At 47.2% G+C, this 23065-nt stretch overlaps 2 protein-coding genes across 2 annotated transcripts in view; both read right to left on the reverse strand.

Annotated features, from left to right (window-relative positions):
- Positions 1 to 371: 371 nt before the first annotated feature.
- The window catches only part of LOC147631185 (uncharacterized), a 33243-nt gene continuing 10549 nt past the window's right edge, over positions 372 to 23065 (reverse strand). The window contains exons 2-5 of the mRNA XM_086809511.1: positions 1177 to 1270; positions 1032 to 1076; positions 916 to 948; positions 372 to 782 (exon numbers count right to left, since the gene is read on the reverse strand). Coding sequence (XP_086665637.1) covers positions 631 to 782; positions 916 to 948; positions 1032 to 1076; positions 1177 to 1216 — 270 coding nt within the window. The 5' untranslated portion in view covers positions 1217 to 1270 and the 3' untranslated portion in view covers positions 372 to 630. The remainder of the gene's footprint in view (positions 783 to 915; positions 949 to 1031; positions 1077 to 1176; positions 1271 to 23065) is intronic.
- On the reverse strand, positions 11939 to 14172 carry LOC147631186 (uncharacterized). The gene has a single exon (XM_086809156.1). The coding sequence runs from the start codon at positions 13880 to 13882 to the stop codon at positions 11939 to 11941; it is 1944 nt and encodes a 647-aa protein (XP_086665282.1). The 5' UTR covers positions 13883 to 14172.

Below are 23065 nucleotides of genomic sequence, written 5' to 3' on the forward strand. Positions count from 1 at the left end.
CTCAATACTCCTATATACAATCGGCCAACTATTGGCCAGTAGAAGGCAAGCATAAAATGCAATATAATGCCAAATTGTTTGAAATGCCCTCCAACTTCTTTTGATTGCCCTGGATTAAATACATAGGTTGTTTTTACTGCCCTAAAAGATTTCCAACCACAACCTAAAACTGGGGATTAAGCATGTCCACATGATGTGCACGTGACATATACCTCTGCATCACCTCTCCGTGAAAATCCTGACACACATCACGCCCCAATATCCAAAACCTGCCACTTATGAGGCCAATCTAGCCGTCCACCAAGGGTGTGCGTAAACCAATTATCCATGGCAGGCACACAAGGAAAGGATAAGTAACAAAGAACCCAAAGTCAGGAGAAAGTCAACACATTACAATTTGCCACATAGGAAGATTTAAGCACAATCAATGGTGATTCTGTTTTGCTGTACAAAATTGTTTGAAAATCACAAAAGCTTAATGTCACATTCACACACCATTTTCTCCTTATGCAATCATATCTGACCTCTTGACACCACCTCTTCCATTAAAATCGAAGTAAAGGACTCCCTAGTGACTGCATGAAGAAGATGAGATTCTTCTTGGCTCAATGTATGAAAAAAGCCACAACATCATTCACTTTTTGATGCATCCTCAATTTTGTCTTCTGACTTGATCTTTTCAAAATCTATGCCTTCAAAAGTAAGCTTTGAGTTTACATAATGTGCACCATATGCAGCTCCAAAACCCCAACCAAGGCCTAGACCGACTCCACAACCACCACCTGCAAAGGTACACAGCCAGTAACAACTTTTCACGGCACAAAATACAGAAGTAAAAAACTTTTCCCAAGTCAGAACTGAAAGTGTTTTAAATTGGATAGAGATGATTTCACATGTATATTTGAAAAAACTAACCAACACCAAGCCCCAAAAATTGTAAAGAAGATCCTGCAAGAGAAAAAAAGTGGTGCACTTAGCCAAGCAAGCATTGCTAGTAAAAGATCAACGACTCCAGAGCGCTCTCTCTTTACCTCCAAAGCCCCACCCAATACCAAAACCACAACCTGCTCCTAAACCTGCCAAATAAAAACAGGTAACCTTCAAGCACCCAATTGCAAAGATAAAATTTGGAGAGGCAAAACATAGATTACATTATATCAAGAAAATGAGGGTTACCAAAGCCAACACCAGAGCCCTTGAAATTGGTGAGCACCATGGCTATGGGATCTGTTCCTCTTTTTCTAACAACAGACTGTGTTTTGTTTGAGTGCTGCAAGAAAAGTAAAATGTTTTTAGGAACCATATGTAACTTTCTCAATGTGGCATTCACCTCTCCAGCCAGTTGGGGAAGTGCTACCATGGATACCTGGCACAGATAACATGCTCGATCTAGATCTGGTTTTAAGGAGGCCAGAATGCTGAGTCAAATACTATGACAAGAAAGTGGGCAAAAGACCACCTCATGACTCCAGCATTGATAACCAATACTGGAATATGACAAGGTCAGGCCCATAGTTAAGAAGGGATGTTGCATGCGCAGAAGCCTTGCTATACGGATCCACAGCCCTAAGCATACTTAAGAACATTGATGCTAATTAACTTCAGATTAAGACAAAGAGGAGAGAGAAGAAGAGAGAGATCAGTGTTCAGGTTTTCTTTATTCATATGGTACAAAAAGGCTACTGATGCTGGTACATGATTCAGGCCTAAGGTCAGAACAGCACCTGTCGGCCTGCTGCAAGACCTGAAATAATACCTAACTATCCTATCCATTGCTGCGCTTCTTATTCTCTGCTGTAACCTGCGCTGGCCACTACCTAGATCTAGCCGCCTGCTGTCTTGAAGTCCTTGCTGCCAGAGAAATGAGTCCTGGAGGCTGCTTACAGGCTCTCAAGACCCTTCCCAATGCTGATGGCGAAGATGATGTGATGATGGTGCTGAGGTTTCTGATGCTGTTGAATGGTTCTGATGCTACTGACATTGATGATGATCTAAACAATTATCTTTACTGCTACACTAATCAGGGATTAAGCTCCTTCACTCCTGATCTCCACTTCCAAGTCTTGATGAAGAACTGAGCATTTGTTCACTATTGTCCCAATGCCTGCTTTCCCTTAACCTTGACACAGAGGTGGGTCACCTGCCGGAAATGCTTGTTGCTTTTGGAATTTATTTGAGAGCTTACTGAGGTATTGGGTCTGCGTACCTACCCTCAAGGACTACTTCCTCTAGCTTTGCCTATTGTAGACCACTCCATCTGCTACCTTAATGCATCCTTCCTGCTGAAACTGTGCACCTTCCTTGGGACATAGCTTAGTGGGCTGAGCCTAAATGCTCTGATACCAATGTTGCATGCGCGGAAGCCTTGCTGTACTAATCCACAGCCCTAAGCGTACTTAAGAACATTGATGCTAATTAACTTAAGATTAAGACAGAGAGAAGAGAGAAGAAGAGAGAGATTAGTGTTTAGGTTTTCTTTATTCATATGGTACAAAAAGGTAACTAATGCTGGTACATGATTCAGGCTGTCAAAATATGCAGCGAAAATGATAACCAAATCTGAGACCACAAGAGCAAGTAGAGTGCAGAAAATAGACAGCACAAGAGAAGGAGAGAGAGAGGCATATAACTCTTCTCTATACACAAGATCCCGAGGAAAAACTGAATGAGTACAATGTGGGGCAATGGGGCCTATTTATATGGCCCCATCATGCAGTCGGCCAGCGCTAGCATGCACCGCCAGCCCTCACGACGGGGCACATCCAGTCGGCCAGCAGAAAAAAACACCACGACTACTTCTAATCAGGTCGACCAGCCAACGTGTCCAAGAGTGCAGTCGGCCAGCATCAGAAGCTCCTGCCAGCCTGTGGCAGCCACCCACATCATGGAAAAAATGGGGAAAAAATACGGGGAGTAAGGAAAAATGATAAAACACCTAAACAGGGCGGGCACACCCACAACAGAGGCCCTGGTGTCTGATAAAGACAGGAGATGACTTCTAACACCCCCTCTTAGCTCCTGGCTGTGAAATCAACCCAAGGGAGCTGCAGTGCCGCCTGAGCGTAGCCTGAGGTAGAGACTTCGTGAAGAGGTCCGCCGCATTGTCCTCCGTCGAATAATAAAGTAGCAAGATGTCACCAGTCAAGATCTTCTCACGTACAAAGTGATACTGTATCTCTATGTGCTCGGTCCGGGCATGGAAGACCGAGTTCCAAGTAATAGCTATACAACTCTGGTTATCACACTGGATGATTGTGGGCTCCTTCTATGGAAACCCAATCTCGCCTAGCAACCTCCGCAACCACACAACCTCGCAAGCAGCACCACAAGCAGCCTGGTACTCTGCCTCTGTTGAAGATAGGGCAATAGTTGGCTGCCTCTTACTACTCCAAGAAACTACTCCTGAGCCGAGGGTAAAACTGTAACCTGAAGTAGATCTCCTCGTGTCTGGATCTCCTCCCCAATCTGAGTCACTCCAACCTTGGAGTTTGACTCCATCCCCTCTTGTGTAAAAGACTCCTAGATCCTTCGTACTCTGCAGATTTCGGAAGATACGCAATCCTGCGTCCCAATGAGACTTCAATGGCGTCTGCATAAAAGAGCTCAATAGCCCCACGGAGAAGCTCAAGTCCAATCTGGTGTTCAGCAACCAGATCAATGAACCTACCAACTTCCGATACAGCGAGGCATCAACCGGCTCACAAGGATCATTAACGGTTAACTTTGTGTTTGAGTCCATCGGCGAAGTAATAGGCTTGCAGTTCTCCATCCCAAAGGCCTCAAGCAACTCATGAACATAACGCTGCTGAGAGACAAAAAAACCCCCTCTAGGTCTGCCAGATCTCCAATCCCAAGAAGAAGTGGAGTAAGCCTAAATCGGTCATCTCAAACTCCTTAGACAAGGCAGTCTTCGTCACGCCAATGTGCTCCACATGACCGCCAGTGAGAATGAGGTCATCCACATAAAGGATGATAATCGTAACCATGCCGTGTTCCCAAAAGAGATACAGGTTGGGATCTGCAACCGATCTCTGAAATCCAGTCCGAACAAAGAAAGAATCAATCTTCTGATTCCAAGCCCTGGGAGCCTGCTTAAGACCATACAAGGCCTTACGTAACCTGTAAACCATCCCTTCTGATCCTGGAACAACAAAGCCTGGAGGCTGCTCAACATACACCTCCTCCTGCAGGTCACCATTAAGGAACGCAGATTTTACATCCATTTGATACACCGGCCACCTCTGAGAAGAAGCAAGGGCAAGAACGGTCCGAATCATGGACATCCGTGCTGTCGGTGCAAAGGTATCCTCGTAGTCGATGCCTGGCCGTGCTGAGTATAACCTTTAGCCACAAGTCTGGCTTTGTGTTTGTCCACCAACCCATCTGACGCGTATTTGGTCTTAAAGACCCATTTGACACCAATGACTGACCGTTTCGACGGCCTCGATACCAACTCCCATGTGTTGTTCTTCTCGATGGCATCAAGTTCCACTTGCATGGCTTTCCTCCAAGTATCCTGTGAGAGGGCTTCCTTGACGGAAGTGGGCTCCTTGTCCCGCATAATACGAGACATCAGAGCATAGTTTACCTGAAGAAGCTCTGCTGTATTGCTTTTGTCTCAGACTCTGTGTGATCTTCGAGGGCCGTCCTCTGTGGTCCACTCGGAGGATAACTCCGTGACACCTGACTCCCGAAGGGTGTCCAACAACCACCTAGGTACTCGAACAGATCGTGGAGCCTCTTGCTGTTGCGGGGGCTCTACTCCAACTACGGGCTAAACGTCTTGTGCTGACTGAGGTTGATCAATTGGAGCAATGGTCTGGGAATCATCATCAAACTCTTCTGGATCTCCAAGAAGTGGCGGCTCGTCGACAGTGGATAATAGACCATGCTCATCAAAGACCACATCCCGACTGACAACAATCTCGTTCCTGTCTAGATCATACAATCTGTATCCCTTGGAAAGAGAATTATACCCCGCAAATATAAGCTTGCGGGATTTGGAGTCAAGCTTCCCCCTCTGCTTCTTCGGAATATGTACATACGCATCACTCCCAAAAACACGTAAGTGCGAGACATCAGGTTTCCTGCCAAAGTATGCCTCAAACGGAGTCATATTAGGTACTGAAGTCATTGGAGACCAATTGAGGGTATGGACAACCGTTGCCACAGCCTCTCCCCAAAGTGGACGAGGAAGATCACGATGCTCCAGCATGGTCCTCGCCATCTCCACCACAGTCTTGTTTTTGCGTTCTACAACTCCATTCTCTAAAGGGGATCTGGTATTGGCCAGTTCCCTCTTGATGCCATGGTCTGCACAAAATCTGAGAAATACAGTCGAGAAGAATTCACCCCCTTTGTCAGCCCTAAGAGTCTTTACCTACAATCCAGACTCTTTTTCCACCAGCACGTGCCAATCCTTGAACCGTGCAAAAGCTTGGTCCTTCTATGAAAGAAAGTAGACCCACGTAAATCTGGTACAGTCATCAACAAGCAGCATAAAATAGAGAGATCCTCCCAATGATGGTGTTTGCTGAGGTCCACACAAGTCAGTGTGAATCAACTCCAACGGTTTCGAAGCCCGCCTAGAAGCCGGCTTCGGAAAGGATTCCCTGTGCTGCTTACCACGTATGCAAGAACTGCAACGTCCTTGCCTACTGCCAACATCTAGCAAGCCAACCACCATCTAGTCTCGGAAAGCTCGCCGCAGTGCGTCCACATTTAAGTGGCCAAAACGAAAGTGCCACTGATCTCCGACCTGAGAACCTATCAACGAGGAGAGTGCAGAGAGCTTGTAGATACCATTCTCCACACCGCCTTCCCAAACTACCTGGCCAGTCTCACGGTCACGTAGAGCAACTGAATGCTCCTCAAATTCCACCCGAAAGCCAGTCTTGCATACTTCATGCACTGACGGAAGATGAAAACCCAGAGCAGGGACATAAAGAACACGGGAAGCATGCTTGCCCCCCTTGCCGTCGGGAATAATCTCCATCCGGCCCTCACTGTGTATCGGAATAGTGGAGTTGTCGCCAATAAAAATGCGACTTGACTGCCGTTTCAGATCCAAAGAGAAGTCACTGGACGGAGTCATGTGCCTGGAAGCACCACTGTCAAGAATCCATTCCCGGGTATCCTTTGCGGTGAAGCCAACTGCCTCCTCGCTCGAAGACGATGAAGCATCGGAGTCCATCATCTCTAAGTGCACAAATGCAAGAGTCTTTGCAGCTGAGGCTGGAGAATCGGCACTCTTCCTAGTCCGCTTAAGACACTTCCTTCAATAGTGGCCTTTCTCGCCACAATCATTGCAAGATCGTTCGGCCTTCAGCTTCTCTCGTTCTGCATCGGGCTTCTTCTCAGAAGACTTCTCCGGTGAAGCCTTCCCTTTGCCCTTGTTGTTATTCCGGCCTTTCGACCGTTGGCTAGTTAAGGCCTCCTCCGAATCTCTGCTGTGAGCAGGGTTCGTGAAACGTTCCTCCTGATCCAAGACCATGGGCACAAGCTCCTCCCAGGTAATGGTGCTGAGCCTGCCACTCGTAATCAAAAAGCGGAATACTGAGCAGGCAAGTGGGACAGCAAAGTAATGGCCACGTCTTCAGATGATATCTCCTTCCCAGCCTGGAGGACTTCCTGCTGAAGGGCTTGTAGCTTGTTAATGTGCTCCCGCATTTGTTGTGGGTGTGCCCGCCCTGTATAGGTGTTTTATCATTTTTTCTCACTCCCCGTATTTTTTTCCCATTTTTCTCTATTTTTTCCATGATGTGGGTGGCTGCCAACCACAGGCTGGCAGGAGCTTCTGATGCTGGCCGACTGCACTTTTGGACACGTGGGCTGGCCGACCTGATCAGAAGTAGTCGTGGTGTTTTTTTCTACTGGCCGACTGGATGTGCCCAGTCGTGAGGGCTGGCAGCGCATGCTAGCGCTGGCCGACTGCATGATGGGGCCATATAAATAGGTCCCATTGCCCCACATTGTACTCATTCAATTTTTCCTCTGGATCTTGTGTATAGAGAAGAGTTACACGCCTCTCTCTCTCCTTCTCTTGTGCTGTCTATTTTCTGCACTCTACTTGCTCTTGTGGTCTCAGATTTGGTTATCATTTCCGCTGCATATTTTGACATGGTATCAGAGCCCTAGGCTCTTGAAAGATCTTGGGAGTTTTCTGAGCAAGAGGGAGATTGTTACGTTGCTGATTGGACTGTTTGGACTGTTCGGGAAGAGAAGCTGCAAGAGGAAGGCGGGCTAAGGTTCTGGACAGCCACTTACAGGTTTAGAGTTTTTTTTCCCACTCACCCACCCTTTTCAGTTACATCCCCGTGATGGCAGATTTATTAGAGATGGCTGAGAAGCATATGAAGATCCCGACTCTCCCCACGTTCCCAGTGGACCGTTAGTTGGACGGGAACAATTACGGCATCTGAAAGGTTATGATGGAGTCTGTGCTGGAGTCATATGACCTTGCTGATTTCATCGTTATCGGGGTTCCAAGGCCGGAAGCAGAGGAAGGGGAGTTACTGTCAATGAAGAAGGACTGCGAGGCACAGGCACAGATGTGGGATCGTGTCAACGCCAGGGTCCGGTCATTTATTTTCCTCAATTGCACACCACAAGTAATCAATCACGTAAAGCACATGACACTGGCCAGAGGCATATGGCAGCACTTGGCTTCTCTTTATAACAGGGTATCACCCATGAATAGGATCTCCTTGGAAGTGCAAATGCGGGTTATGAAAGACAGGAAATGACTTCTAACACAGGCTTAAGGTCAGCCCCATAGGGGTGACCCGGCCCCTTCTACATGAGTCTATCGATGATAGAGGTGAATGAAATGATCAACTACTGAATGAATTTGCTGAATGCTAATTTATGCTTATATATGAGGGAAAACTGCTGGTCGGCCAGAACAGCACCTGTCGGCCTGCTGCAAGACCTGAAATCATACCTAAATATCCTATTCATTGCTACGCTTCTTATTCTCTGCTGTAACCTGCACTGGCCACTACCTAGATCTAGCCGCCTGCTGTCTTGAAGTCCCTGCTGCCAGCCGACTGAGTCTTGGAGGCTGCCGACAGGTTCTCAAGACCCTTCCCAATGCTGATGGTGAAGATGATGTGATGATGGTGCTGATGTTTCTGCTACTGCTGATGATGCTGATGCTGATGCTGATGAAGATGCTGCTGAATGGTTCTGATGCTACTGACACTGATGATGATCTAAATGATTATGTTTACTGCTACACTAATCAGGGATTAAGCTAGTTCATGCCGAAGATTAGCCATGGCACGAGTGTGCACGTGACAAGGGAACCTAAGGATTGATTCCTTCAGTGTCACTTCATTCTAGCCCTGTGTATGGGTATATAAGAAAATAACCCCTTTTTGTACACTCCGTTAAGTGTCACACAAAAAGGGGTATATAAGAAAATAACCCCTTTTTGTACACACCTTGCAAGCAATGTTCAGACTCTGCAATTATTGCAGGTTTCCAAGTCCATTGAACACAGCAAGTTTGGGCTGCAAACATCACCACTTGTGTACTATAAAAAGGATGCTTGTGAGTTGAGCTCCTCTAGCCATGTTTTTGACTCAATCTTTGTCTTCCATTCAACTTCAAATTTAGGATCATATGAAGTTTAGAAAGAGAGAATGTGAAATTTGGTACCGATTAACTTTGTACCTGCCTATCTTCAAAACAAGAACAGAAGCTCCAACACTAGCCACGCTCTCCCCTTCTCCTATGTGCTTGCCTCCCACAACCCCTTAGCCCCTCTGAACGTCAATTCCTAGTACCCCTTCCATGCCAACACACTTTTACAAACCCCTCCTTCAACTGGACACATCATGGGCACCATGGCAACTCTTGGTTTCCAAGATGTTATCAGAGCATAGGCTCTATCTAGACAAGGCTTGTGTGTAAGTGGCTCTATGGTAGGAGAACTGGAGAAAGGGTGTAACTTGGATCTTCTTAGAGATGCAAGCCCGTGGTTTTAGCCTAGCTTTTGAGGACAGATTTGCAGCCAGTTTACTTCGTGCTTGGGAGCACCTTAGGCCTGCCCTCAGACAGATAGCTCCAATTGCCTTAGAGGAGCGGCTTCGGCAACCTTTGGTCTAGAACCCCCTAATCCATTTACCCAGTGGCCACATGCTAGGGACCCGACCGCATGTTTCTTGGGGTGCCTTGAGCATGGGACCAGCCAGGTCTCTTGGAGGTTGGATCGCCCGCAAGCAGCTACCCCCGGAGGTGCAGGAGAGAGGCCTGACAGGGATCCGGGGTAGAGATAGGCTCAGCATCGACATCGACTTTACCAGACACGATATCCTCGTGGCGGTCCACGAAGCAGATGAGGACAGTGGTCTGCTCACTTTCTCTATTGGGTCCCATGGCAAACTAGAGAGTTCTGAGCTTCCCTTGAAGGATTTTAGTGGCTGCACCTTGCAGAGGGTGAGGGTGATTGGTTTTCGCGCACGAGAATGGCATATTGATTCAACACCAGCCAAGGTGGCCAGGGAAAGATTATGGCAGTTATGGATATGGGAGTGCCGACCTCTCACGCGCCTTCAGTGGGATCCATCATCCGGGAGAGTGGACTCGGCATGATCCAACGGATCGGGAGGAGACATGGGATGCCCCATTCTTTGCATATACTACGCAGCTAGGCTTCTCAGATGCATGAGATACATGGCACACAAGTAGCAGCACCACATTAGCAATCTCAGGGCCTCTCACAGCATTTCCTTTCAGATTTTTGAAAGAGACTATGGGATAGCTTTCGGCCAAAAAAGATCACACTCTTCCTTTGGTTCATGGCACATAGGAGTTTGGCGGTCGATACTTGGCTAGCAATTGGTGGTCGGCTTGCCCGCGGTGTAGCCACCCCCAGGAGACTCAGAGACATTGCCTTTGGGATTACCCAAAGGCTCAGCAAATTTGGCAAAGGATTCTCCACATCTTTGCTATGGACAGGGCATCGACCCGGATCATCACATGGGGCACTATCACTTGGGCCACAGAGGCTGGAGTGGTCACGGCTTATGAGGAGGATGGGGGTGGGCTAGGCCTTCAGATCTCTCACCATCGTATTGCAACAGCACCAGTCACAGCCCCACCTACAAGCGACTGACGACCAGGCTCATGCCAGAGATGGGAGATTTGCAGTAGCATAGCACCCTGGCACATTTAGCGTGCTAGGTGCAACGAGGCCATCGAGGGCACCCACACTCCGCAGGCGGAGACCATCAGTAGCATATGGCTTGATATCATTCACAACCTCCGCGGTCAATGGGAGAAGTTACAGGGAGGTTCTGACCGCATGCGAAAGCGGCGGGAAGCTTTCTTGAGACTTTGGAGGCCTAGCCCTTTTCTCACAGATAGAGGCAGTGACCCCATTTGGCATTACAGGCCACTTGTGTGGTGGTTTCCCCCACCCCTCCCCCTGTATGAGATGGCCTTCTCCTCAGAGAGCGGCCAGCTGGAGGAGAAGCATCTCTTCCCCTCATGATCATTTGATTCCCACCTTAAATGAGGCGAGTTTGTATGTAGCCCTTTGTGGTTGTATCTAGCCCTTTGTTGCTGTTTTTTCTTTAACTTATTCAAGGATCTTTTTCTCGAAAAAAAAAAAAGAAAATCGCTTGCACATGTTCAGTCCCACACAATATGCTGTCAGAATATGCAGCGGAAATGATAACCAAACTTGGCTAGACGAGCAAGTAGAATGCAGAAAATAGACAGCACAAGAAACACAGAGAGATAGGTGTGTAAACTCTTCTCTATACACAAGATCCCGCAAATGACTGAATGATACAATGGTGGGGGGCATGGGGCCTATTTATATGCCCCATGCATGCAGTCGGCCTGCTGTAAAAGCTCTCCACGACTGCATACAGCAGTCGGCCAACAGTAAATGGCCTCCATGACAGTAGGAGCAAGTTGGCCAGCCACCAGCACCTCCACGACTGCTGAATATGCAGTCGGCCAGCCACACGATTGCTGAATGGACAGTCGGCCAGCCACTAGGTGCTCCTGCCAACCATCTGGCATCCATCCACACCATGGAAAAAATGGGAAAAATAGGGAAAAATACGGGGAGTGAGGAAAAACGATAAAACACCTTATACAGGGCGGGCACACCCACAACAAAGGCCCTGGTGTATAAATATAGACAGGAGATGACTTCTAACACCCCCTCTCAGCTCCTGGCTGGGAAATCAACCCAAGGGAGCTGGAGTGCCGCCTGAGCGTAGCCTGAGGTAAAGACTTCGTGAAGAGGTCCGCCGCATTGTCCTCCGTCGAACAATAAAGTAGCAAGATGTCACCAACCAAGATCTTCTCATGTACAAAGTGATATTGTATCTCTATGTGCTTGGTCCGGGCATGGAAGACCGAGTTCCGAGCAATAGCTATACAACTCTGGTTATCGCACTGGATGACTGTGGGCTCCCTTCTGTGGAAACCCAATCTCGCCTAGCAACCTCCGCAGCCACACAAGCAGCACCACAAGCAGCCCGGTACTCTGCCTCTGTCGAAGAAAGGGCAATAGTTGGCTGTCTCTTGCTGCTCCAAGAAACTGCTCCTGAGCCGAGGGTAAAACTGTATCCTGAAGTAGATCTCCTCGTGTCTGGATCTCCACCCCAATCTGAGTCACTCCAACCTTGGAGCCTGACTCCTGGGTTGCAGGAAACGTTTCCTGGTAGGAAACGGCAAGACTCGGGAAACGTTTGGAAACGCCAAACTCAATTACTAGGAAACGTCGGGGGTAGGCTCAAGTTTAAGGTAAAAAAATAGAAGTACAAATATATCTTTTTACAAAAAAATTAAAGTACATGTACAAATTCAATTATTGACCGGTAAGCACCATTAAAAGATGAAAAACAAAGCAGAACAATGGAAGACCATCATGGCTGAATTTCATTAATCAATCATTCTACAAGATAGAAATTGTTTACATGGGAAGTACACCTTCATCTTCAAACTGATCCTCAGAACACTCATATATAGAATCCTCCTCTAATACATCCCATGCCTGGCATGGACCTGAAGAATAAGAGGGCTCTTTCCGTGATATGAGCCTAAGATTACTGTGCACAAAGACCAAGTCATCTGCCTTCGTATGACCCAGCCGGTTCCGCTTCATGGAATGTATGAAGCCATAGGTGGACCAATTTCTCTCACATGCTGAAGCACTAGATACTTGAGATAAGACACGAATAGCCAATCTCTGTAACATAGGAGTACCTGTACCATAGTTCTCCCACCATGCAATAGGAGAAAGCTTTTGCATGTCTGCTAAAGCTGAAGACTCTGCAAAATCCCCCTGTAGTCCAATGTACTGTGACAATTGTGCTTTGTACTCTGTCTTCTCATCTTCATCTTTGCCCACCCTATCCAACGTCTTTCTCCACCCTTTCATCACATCCTTGTCCTTGTATGGTCGCTTCGTAAACCACATTGGGTTGAGGACATAAGCTGTTGCGTGAAGAGGAGAATGAAGCATTTCCCAACGCTCTTGTGCAAGTACCCGAATCTCCTCGTACTCGTTGTTGCCATCTATGTATTCTTTCAATATCTCCTTGATTTTCTCTAGCATCTGATCAATGCCCTCATAAACCGTACCCATGACCGGTTCATCTCTATCCACCATACGAAGCATTGCCATGACCGGCCACAAGACCTTGACATACTTCTCTATGTCCTCCCAAAAAGGAGTAGACAAGAGTTGCATCTCTATGTGCAAAGCATACTCGTTGTTTCTCTTCCATGCATCCCACTCCTCGCTTGTGACTAGCTGCTTCAAGGGACTCTTCACCTTCACCAATCTCTGCAACATCATGAAGTTTGAAGCAAATCGAGTATCACCTGGCCTAATGAGCTTGAGCTTGGAGTGTTTGCTGAACATGGCCCTTGTTGCATCATGATTTGAAATGAACTGCTGGACTTCTTTGCCTTGGGTGATAGCTCGATCCATCCACTCGATTAGGACCAAGTCCTTCAGTAGAAGATTCAAGCAATGAGTTGCACATGGTGTCCAAAAAATATGGGGATATGCTTGCTCCACCAAGTGACCTGCAAGCTTGCAATTGGCAGCACTATCTGTAATTACTTGCACCACATTGTCCACACCAACCTCCCTAATGATGTCCAAAAGAGCTTCTGCAATAAACTCCCCTGTTTTTTGGCTCCCGGATGTATCGATGGATCTCTTGAATACCACACCTCGAGCACTGGAGACAATAAAATTAATCAAGGGCCTCTTTGCGGTGTCTGTCCATCCATCAGACACAATGGAGCACCCAAAGTGTGGCCATGAAGCCTCTACCCCCGACAGACGACTGCAAACCCTGTCTTTTTCCTTGTCCAAGAGTGTGGTGCGAAGCTTCTCATAGTTTGGGGCTTTGTAACCCTTACCAAAAGACGCTATTGCACCCACCATGTCATGAAAATAAGGAGACCGTGCATAATAAAACGGCATACCACATGCATAAAAGCATCGAGCAACGGCCTCATCTACTTCCTCTCGAGATGCATTCTTGAACATACCTTCCACGGACGGTTGCATTGTATGCTTCTTGTTGACTAGATTGTTGCCAGTCTTTTGCTTCTTGATAGCGCTCTCATGGTCTTCTCGAGTCATGTTTGCTCGATTTTCAGTCGACACCTTGCAGCACACTTGGATGCCTTGGTTCTTGATGCCGAGTAAATGGGCCCGTACTCGCGGATAGGAGCCTGCAAAATTTGTTTTGCAAAAAGAACATTCCCATTTCTTGCTGCCCCCCTTTCCAAATGCTGCATTCTCAGTCACATACTTCCACAATGGCTCGGGAGCATGAGGTGCTTTAGGCTTGAAGGGCGTGATAAGGGGGACCACAGAAGAAGAAGAAGAGAACATGGTTGAAATTGGAAGTTAGCAAAAAAGAGGGGCTCTTCTCCTTCTAAGCCTGCGAGTTTGCTCCAATTGAAGCTGTTTCGAGCAAAGCCACTCAGGGACAGAAACTAAATTGATGCATTTGCATTTTAAGGCTCTATGGCGAATAGCATCTGCGAGAGTAAGGTGGTATTTAGGATCAAGGGGACATTTGCAAGGCTCGAAAATGGTCCTTCTTGGCGCACAGTTAAAGCAAATGCAAGGAGGTTGGGGTGCACAGTTTAAGCAAAGGCAAGGGGGCTCCTCCTGTGCTTGCATGGAAAGGGGTGGGAAGGGGGTAAAGAGAGAGAGAGAGAGGGGGGAATGAGAGAGAGCTGTGTGCGCGTAAGTGTCTCACAGCGAGCGCAGGCTCAGTATTTTAATTTTATTAAAACGGTGCTTTTTTAAGAAAATCCACAAACGGGCTTTTTAAAAAAACGAGCCCTCGTTTTCAAGGTTCACGATAAACCTGCGGAATGTGAAGCGTGGAATGCTCTGGCTCAGTCGTTCTCTTTGTGGGCTTGTGGGTTCATTAACTCCATGCAGAGTGTGTGCAGGGCGCGACGCTTTGAAGGCGACTCGTTTTTTATTAATATTGGGCCCGGTTCGTTTTTTTTTTAATTCGCAGCTGCTCTTTTCGCTTTTTGGCCTGCCACGTGTTTTTTAAAAGAGAGTACTAAAATCAAGCGTTTCCCAGCCGTTTCTAGCTATAGGAAACGCGTAGCTGCTTGGGAAACGTGAAAACGACGTTTCTTGTCCTTCGTCCCACGTTTCCTGCAACACAGCCTGACTCCATCCCCTCCTGTGTAAAAGAGTCCTAGATCCTTCGTACTCTGCGGATACCGCAAGATCCGCAATCCTACGTCCCAATGAGACTTCAATGGCGTCTGCATAAAAGAGCTCAACAGTCCCACAGAGAAGCTCAAGTCCAATCTGGTGTTCAGCAACCAGATCAATGAACCTACCAACTTCCGATTCTGCGAGGCATCAACTGGCTCACAAGGATCAGTAACGGTTAACTTTGTGTTCGGGTCCATCGACGAAGTAATAGGCTTGCAGTTCTCCATCCCAAAGGCCTCAAGCAACTCATGAACATACCGATGCTGAGAGACGCAAAAACCCCCTCTGGGTCTGCCAGATCTCCAATCCCAAAAAGAAGTGGAGTAAGCCTAAGTCGGTCATCTCAAACTCCTTTGACAAGGCAGCCTTCGTCACTCTAATGTGCTCTACATGACCGCCAGTGAGAATGAGATCATCCACATAAAGGATGATAAGCGTGACCATGACGCGTTCCCGAAAGAGATACAGGTTTGGATCTGCAACCGATCTCTGAAATCCAGTCCGAATATAGAAGGAATCAATCTTCTGATTCCAAGCCTTGGGAGCTTGCTTAAGACCATACAAGGCCTTACGTAACCTGTAAACCATCCCTTCAGATCTTGGAACAATTAAGCCTGGAAGCTGCTCAACATATACCTCCTCCTGCAGGTCACCATTAAGGAACGCAGATTTTACATCCATTTGATACACGGGCCACCTCTGAGAAGAAGCAAGGGCAAGAACGGTCCGAATCATGGACATCCGTGCTGTCGGTACAAAGGTATCCTCGTAGTCGATGCCTGTCCGCTGAGCATAACCTTTAGCCACAAGTCTGGCTTTGTGTTTGTCCACCGACCCATTAGATGCATATTTGGTCTTAAAGACCCATTTGACACCAATGACTGACCGCTTCGACGGCCTCGGTACCAACTCATAAGTGTTGTTCTTCTTGATGGCATCAAGTTCCACCTGCATGACTTTCCTCCAAGTATCCTGTGAAAGGGCTTCCTTTACGGAAGTGGGCTCTTTGTCCTGCATAATACTGGACATCAAAGCATAGTTCACCTGAAGAAGCTCCGCTGTATTGCTTTTATCTCGGACTCTGTGATCTTCGAGGGCCGTCCTCTGTGGTCCACTCGGAGGGTAGCTCCGTGACACCTCACTCCCGAAGGGTGTCTAACAACCACCTAGGTACTCGAACAGATCGTGGAGCCTCCTGTGGAGTCATATGGGGTACTGAAGACATCGGAGATCGGTTGAGGGTATGGACAACTGTTGCCACAGCCTCTCCCCAAAGTGGACGAGGAAGATCCACGATGCTCCAGCATGGTCCTCGCCATCTCCACCACAGTCCTATTCTTGCGTTCGACAACTCCATTCTCCGAAGGCGACCCTGTATTGGCTAGTTCCCTTTTGATGCCATGATCTCCACAAAATCTGAGAAACACAGTCGAGGAGAATTCACCTCCTTTATCAACCCTGAGAGTCTTGACCTGAAATCCAGACTCTTTCTCCACCATCACGTGCCAATCCTTGAACCGAGCAAAAGCTTGGTCCTTCTGGGAAAGAAAGTAGACCCACGTGAATCTGGTACAATCATCAACAAGCAGCATAAAGTAGAGAGATCCTCCCAAAGATGGTGTCTGTTGAGGTCCACACAAGTCGGTGTGAATCAACTCCAATGGTTTCGAAGCCCGCCTGGAAGCCTGCTTCGGAAAGGATTCCCTGTGCTGCTTACCACGTATGCAAGAACTGCAACGCCCTTGCCTACTACCAACATCTGGCAAGCCAACCACCATCTGGTCTCGGAAAGCTCGCCTCAATGCATCCACATTTAAGTGGCCAAAACGAAAGTGCCACAAATCTCCGACCTGAGAACCTGTCAACGAGGAGAGTGCAGAGAGCTTGTAGATACCATTCTCCACACCGCCTTCCCAAACAACCTGGCTAGTCTCAGGATCCCGTAGAGCAACTGAATGCTCCTCAAATTCCACCCGAAAGCCAGTCTTGCATACTTCATGCACTGACAGAAGATGAAAACCCAAAGCAGGGACATAAAGAACACGGGAAGCATGCTTGCCCCCCTTGCCGTCAGGAATAATCTCCATCTGGCCCTCACTGTGTATCGGAATAGTGGAGTTGTCGCCAATAAAGATGCGACCTGATTGCCGTTTCAGATCCAGAAAGAAGTCACGGGATGGAGTCACGTGCCTAGAAGCACCACTGTCAAGAATCCATTCCCGGGTATCCTTCGCGGTGAAGCCAACTGCCTCCTCGCTCGAAGATGATGAAGCGTCGGAGTACATCATCTCTAAGTGCACAAATGCCAGAGTCTTTGCAGCTGAGGCTGAAGAATCAACACTCTTCCCTGTCCGCTTAGGGCACTTCCTCCAATAGTGGCCTTTCTCGCCACAATCATTGCAGCATCTTTCGGCCTTCACCTTCTCTCATTCTGAGTCAGGTTTCTTCTCAAAAGACTTCTCCGGTGAAGCCTTCCCTTTGCCCTTGTTGTTATTCCGGCCTTTCGACCGTTGGCCAGTTAAGGCCTCCGAACCGCCGCTGTGAGGAGGGTTCGTGAAACGTTCCTCCTGGTCCAAGACCATTGGCACAAGCTCCTCCCAAGTAATGGTGCTGAGCCTGCCACTCGTAATCAACGAGGAATAGAAAGCGAAATACTGAGAAGGCAAGTGGGACAGCAAAGTGATGGCCATGTCTTCAGATGATATCTCTTTCCCAGCTTGTAGAACTTCCTGCTGAAGGACCTGCAGCTTGTTAATGTGTTCCCGCATCGTCGAGGACTTTGCAAGGTTCATAACCCGCATTTGCACTTCCAAGGAGATCCATTTCATGGGTGATACCCTGTTGTAAAGAGAAGCCAAGTGCTCCCATATGCCTCTCGCCAGCGTCATGTGCTTTACATGATTGATCACTTGTGGTGTGTAGTTGAGGAAAATAAATGACCGGACCCTGGCGTTGACACGATCCCACATGTGGGCCTGTGCCTCTCGGTCCTTCCTCATCGACAGTAACTCCCCTTCCTCTGCTTCCGGCTGTGGAACCCCGATGATGATGAAATCAGCAAGGTCATATGACTCCAGCACAGACTCCATCATGACCTTCCAGATGCCGTAATTGGACCCGTCCAACTGACGGTCCACTGGGAACGTGGGGAGAGTCGGAATCTTCACGTGCTTCTCAGCCATCTCTAGTAAATCTGCCATCGCGGGGAGTAAACTGAAAGGGTGGGTGATTGGGGGAAAAAAATCTGTAAAACCTGCAAGTGGCTGTCCAACACCTTAGCCCGCCTTCCTCTTGCAACTTCTCTTCCCGAGTAGTCCAAAACAATCCACCAATCAGCAACCTAACGCTCCCCCTCTTGCTCAGAAAAACTCCCAAGATCTATCACGAGCCTAGGGCTCTGATACCATGTCAGAATATGCAGCGGAAATGATAACCAAACTTGGGTAGACAAGAGCAAGTAGAATGCAGAAAATAGACAGCACAAGAAACACAGAGAGATAGGTGTGTAAACTCTTCTCTATACACAAGATCCCGCAAATGATTGAATGATACAATGGTGGGGGGCGTGGGGCCTATTTATATGCCCCATGCATGCAGTCGGCCAGTAGTAAATGGCCTCCACGACTGCATACAGCAGTCGGCCAGCCACCAGGCACCAGCACCTCCATGACTGCTGAATATGCAGTCGGCCGCCACACGACTGCTGAATGGACAATCAGCCAGCCACTAGGTGCTCCTGCCAACCATCTGGCATCCATCCACACCATGGAAAAAATGGGAAAAATAGGAAAAAATATGAGGAGTGAGGAAAAATGATAAAACACCTTATACAAGGCGGGCACACCCACAACAGAGGCCGTGGTGTATAAATATAGACAGGAGATGACTTCTAACACATGCATAACACGACATAAATCATGGAAATTGAATATCATAGAAATCTTCAAAGCTTAGTAGAATACTTTCATTCTAAACAAGGGAATGTTGAATGCTGTAAGCCTAGCGGGGCGTGCTATGATAGATTCAACTACATATCTAAGAGAGAGAAATATAGAGAGAGAAGGTAGAGACAGAAGGGAACTTTGCACAATACACACACTGAGCAGGGAACATGCCCCGCCCCCTTTCAGGAATTTATTCAAGAACAATCCACGAGCTTATTAAGCCAGGATCAATACAACCAATGAATACAAAATCAAGCAAAATATGTCGATGTAGATATCCAAGTTGGAGTCGATGTCGAGGCACAAGATTTCTGATGCCGAGCACACCACGAGGATGACCCACAAGAATCTCTCACCGGGCTAGTACCAGATCCAAAATCCAAATCCAAATCCAAATCCAAATCCAAGTCCTAATCCAAATCCAAGTCCAAGTCCAAGTCCAAGTCAAGATCCAAGTCCTAATCCAAATCCAAGTCCTGATCCAAATCCAAGTCCTGATCCAAGTCTTGATCCAATGATCTCCAAGCTCGAAAACAAGGCACACCGTGGATTTGTGGAGTTGACGAGGTATTTGATGTCCACTCATAAGATAGATGCCAGATCTCGAAGTAGAAATCAGCCCCCAACAAATTCATACCACCACTGGAAGGTGATGACGAAAGATAGACTATGCTGGCGGCTTCTTGTCAGGTGGCATTTGGGTAGCTGGCGTAACTAGCGGCGCATAGGCAGCTAGCAGGGTTGACGCTGGTGGCATAGAGCTAGCAGAGCTGGGTGGTGCTGACTGATGTAAGTGGTGGAGGTGCTGGCTGCAGAACCAGAAGACGGCGCAGAGACGATGATGTCCAAGCAACAAATGTGGCTGAAAACTTGCCGGTGGCAGCATTGATGGTTCAAGTGGCGATTGGCTGCAGGTAATGCGCAGGTGGCAGCAGCTGCAGCAACAGCCAGATTGTGATGTGCAGGTGGCAGCATCACAATCTCGCTGTTCGGCTGGCACAGGAGGAGCTGGCGGTTCAGAAAACAAGCAGCACTGCAATGTACGGCTGATGCTGGCGTAGATGGAGCAGGTGGCGCAGAGGGGTACACCATTAGTCGACGGCTGCAAACAAATATACGAAGGCAACCGGCGAGATTTTGATGATGACGTTGATGTTGAAAAACCCCAAGCCTTGATCGATGAACAAGAGAGGGCTTCGTGCTTCTTTTATACCCAAGGGAGGTCCTGCTTTTTGCCAAAAGCTAGTAAGGCTTTGGCTTTTGCGTTTCTTTACTTTGCTTTTCCTCTTTTAGCTTTTAATAATAAATTATTACTTGAATATGGCCAACTGAACTGACATAGAAGGCACTACGTATCCTCCAATGATTTGGAAGGTCCAACCAATAACATACATGGTTGATCTTAGTAGTAATCTGAAAAAGATTCATATACCATTATTTCCATTCCTTGACTTTGGCAATCCAAAGATACAATCCATAGCAATACCCTCCCATAGAACATTCAATGGATGCAATAATCCGGCCGGCTTTTTGTGACATGTAGAGGTCTTTGACCGTAGTAATCACAACCTTAGTCTAACTAAACTGCACTTAATAATGTTTAAGAGGTAGACAAATATGTGTCAATGCAATGCAACTATATTAGATGATGAATGCGGTTACAATGAGATCTGAATAGATCTATGATGCTGAATATACCGATATGCTGAAGGTACCGCTGAAAACGCAAATGCTCTCCTGTTACCTGGGAAGGAAACGCTGAGGAGATAGATGCGTTTGCTGAATATGATGGACTGAATGCTTATGCGTGGCTGAATATGCTGCTCCCAAGGCTTCCTGGAGGAGAAACGCTGGAGAACACTTTGCTGAATGCTTGGTTCTGAGATGTGATGATGCGCTTCTATTTATATGCGAGTACTGATGCAGGTCAGCCAGCCTTACTGCAGTCGGCCAGTACTACCTGAATGCTCACGACTGGCCATAAATGCCAGTCGGCTGGTCATAAATGATGTCGACTGGTGCTGAGGTGCTGTCGGCTGAGGCTAACATTGCTGACCTGATATAGCTAAATGCCTTACAATGCTCATGATGACTAAGGTGCTGATGTTGCTGATAAAACACCCCCATATACATGCTCATACTGATATATGCCTGAATAAATATGCTGATTAAATGCCTAATGATGCCATGCCATAAAATGATGCCATGTCACTGTACACCTGAATGGTGTGCGCGTGACACTTTTGTCGATCAAACTTGACCTTGTGACAAACCAAATATTCTTGAACATAAAACTCAATGTCCCCTCTCATGCTAGGCCAATAAAAATAGCTCTCCAAAGCTTAAGTTGTAATCAATTTGCCTCTATGCCCCATGTAAAGTGGAGCATGGCACTGCTTCATTACTTTTGGCCTCAAATCCTTTGTTACACATGACCTGTGAGAACGAAGATATTCCTTTATAACCTCCCAAGACAAGTGATTCCGGTCTAAATGGTTGGACTCGCAATTACTCTTCCATCCAATTCTCACATTCCCTGTGACCTTTAGCCAGACAAGAGCCAATCCTTCCCCCTTCACTCGTGTCTGCAAATCATCATGCAATAGACAATTTCGCTTCTTATTAGTTATTTTTCCTTGCATCGTGTGGCTAGCATGGAGTAGGTGGTTCAAGTGGTTCACTCCTATGATCCTTCAATGGAAGATGTAGAGACAATTGAAGAGGTAAAAGATGAGGCTAGTGCCAATCAGAACCTATTTGATTTATTAAGGAGAGATGGGCACGAAATCAACGTCTTCCAGATGTTGAGCCTATATTCAATGTGCCCTTTAATTTAGAACAAATTGTTAAGGACTGTAAGATTCCTCAACCCATAGGAACCGCATGCCCTCTCGAATGTGCACCATCAGTATACACCCTGGTGCCTTTAGAGGTGAAAAGATGACTCTGATGGGCTAAAGAAGTGAGGGAAGTCATAAGCAGTCATGAGAGCTCGAGACTAAGCTCAAGTGACTCGTCTATCAATGCCCTCAAGCACTCTGTGAAGCTGTCTATATATCTCCTCTTGTTCATCACGTACTATATCGCTCTCCTCGACATGCTACTATTTGTGACGCTTGAGCTCCTTAACATCAACCTACATACCATGTATCCAGTAGTAGTTATTAGTGACTAGTTATTTTAAACTTTTCTTTAAGTACGGGTACGGAAAGCATGGTACCGGTACGGTACCTATTGAGAGTACCGAATGGATGGATATGAGTACGGAATGCAACTATGACTCAGATTACTGGACAGTTAGATGATGCACAACGTCTTCCACGTCTCTTGGTTAAAGCCTTATATTGGACCTTCATTGCAGAATGTTCCAGAAGAGCAACAGCCAGAAATGGTTGATGAAGCAGAGGTGATAGTGAAAAGATGCAGGGGGGAAGAGAGCTTGAGCTCTTGCAAGCACACACACTCACAAAACCCTAATAGAGAACACACAAGGTGAGAGGCTGAAAATCTTCTTCTACTTCACTCAAAACTCAACACACCATATACAAGATAAGAGTACACATAATATGAAAGGTACTCAACCAAATACATACAAGGATTCTCTATAGTGTGAACCCAACTAAATGAGCTGGCGCTATAACTATGCCAGTCTCTAGAATGGCTGTCACACAGCCTGTCATCCCACTGGCCACATATCACCCAAGATCTCACCAACCATGCCAATGGTGTAAGTGTGGGGCCTATCCCCCAAGCGGGTCATCAGTGTCCACCGCCTTCCATCTGATGTAAAGACCATTGCTTTGACGCAGCCACTGCTATCACAACTCTCACTGTTACCATCTTGGCAACTGGGCTGAAAGTTTCCTCATAATCAATGCCATATGTCTGCGCATACCCTTTTGCTACCAATCTAGCCTTATACCTGTTTATGCTTCCATCAATGTTATGTTTTACTTTGTACACCCACTTGCATCCAATGGCTTTCTTGCCTTCAGGCAATTGCACTAAATCCCAAGTTTCATTTCCATATAGTGCTTCCATCTACTCATCCATAGCTTTCTCCCAACACACATTTCCAACAGCCTCATCAATGCATGTGGGCTCTGTCAGAATATGCAGCGGAGATGATGACCAAATCTGGGAATACAAGAGCAAAAACGCAGGCAGAAAAACAGCACAAGAGAGAGAGATGTGTAGGCGTGTCACTCTGCTCTATATACACAAGAAGATCCCGAGAAATGATACAAATAAGGCATGGAGGCTGGGGGCCTATATATACATCCCTGGGAGTGCAGTCGGCCAGCAGATAAAGTGCCCACGACTGCTGAATAGTCCCACGACTGCATAAATGCAGTCGGCCAGCAGACAGATGCCCACGACTGAT

The sequence above is a fragment of the Cibotium barometz genome, chromosome 15 (genome assembly GCF_041138505.1).
Source record: "Cibotium barometz isolate CiBa-2024 chromosome 15, ASM4113850v1, whole genome shotgun sequence".
Lineage (NCBI taxonomy): Eukaryota > Viridiplantae > Streptophyta > Polypodiopsida > Cyatheales > Cibotiaceae > Cibotium > Cibotium barometz.

Excerpts from the sequence above, each read along its gene's own strand:
- LOC147631186 (XM_086809156.1), bottom strand. The coding sequence starts at position 13,882 with ATGTTCTCTTCTTCTTCTTCTGTGGTCCCCCTTATCACGCCCTTCAAG.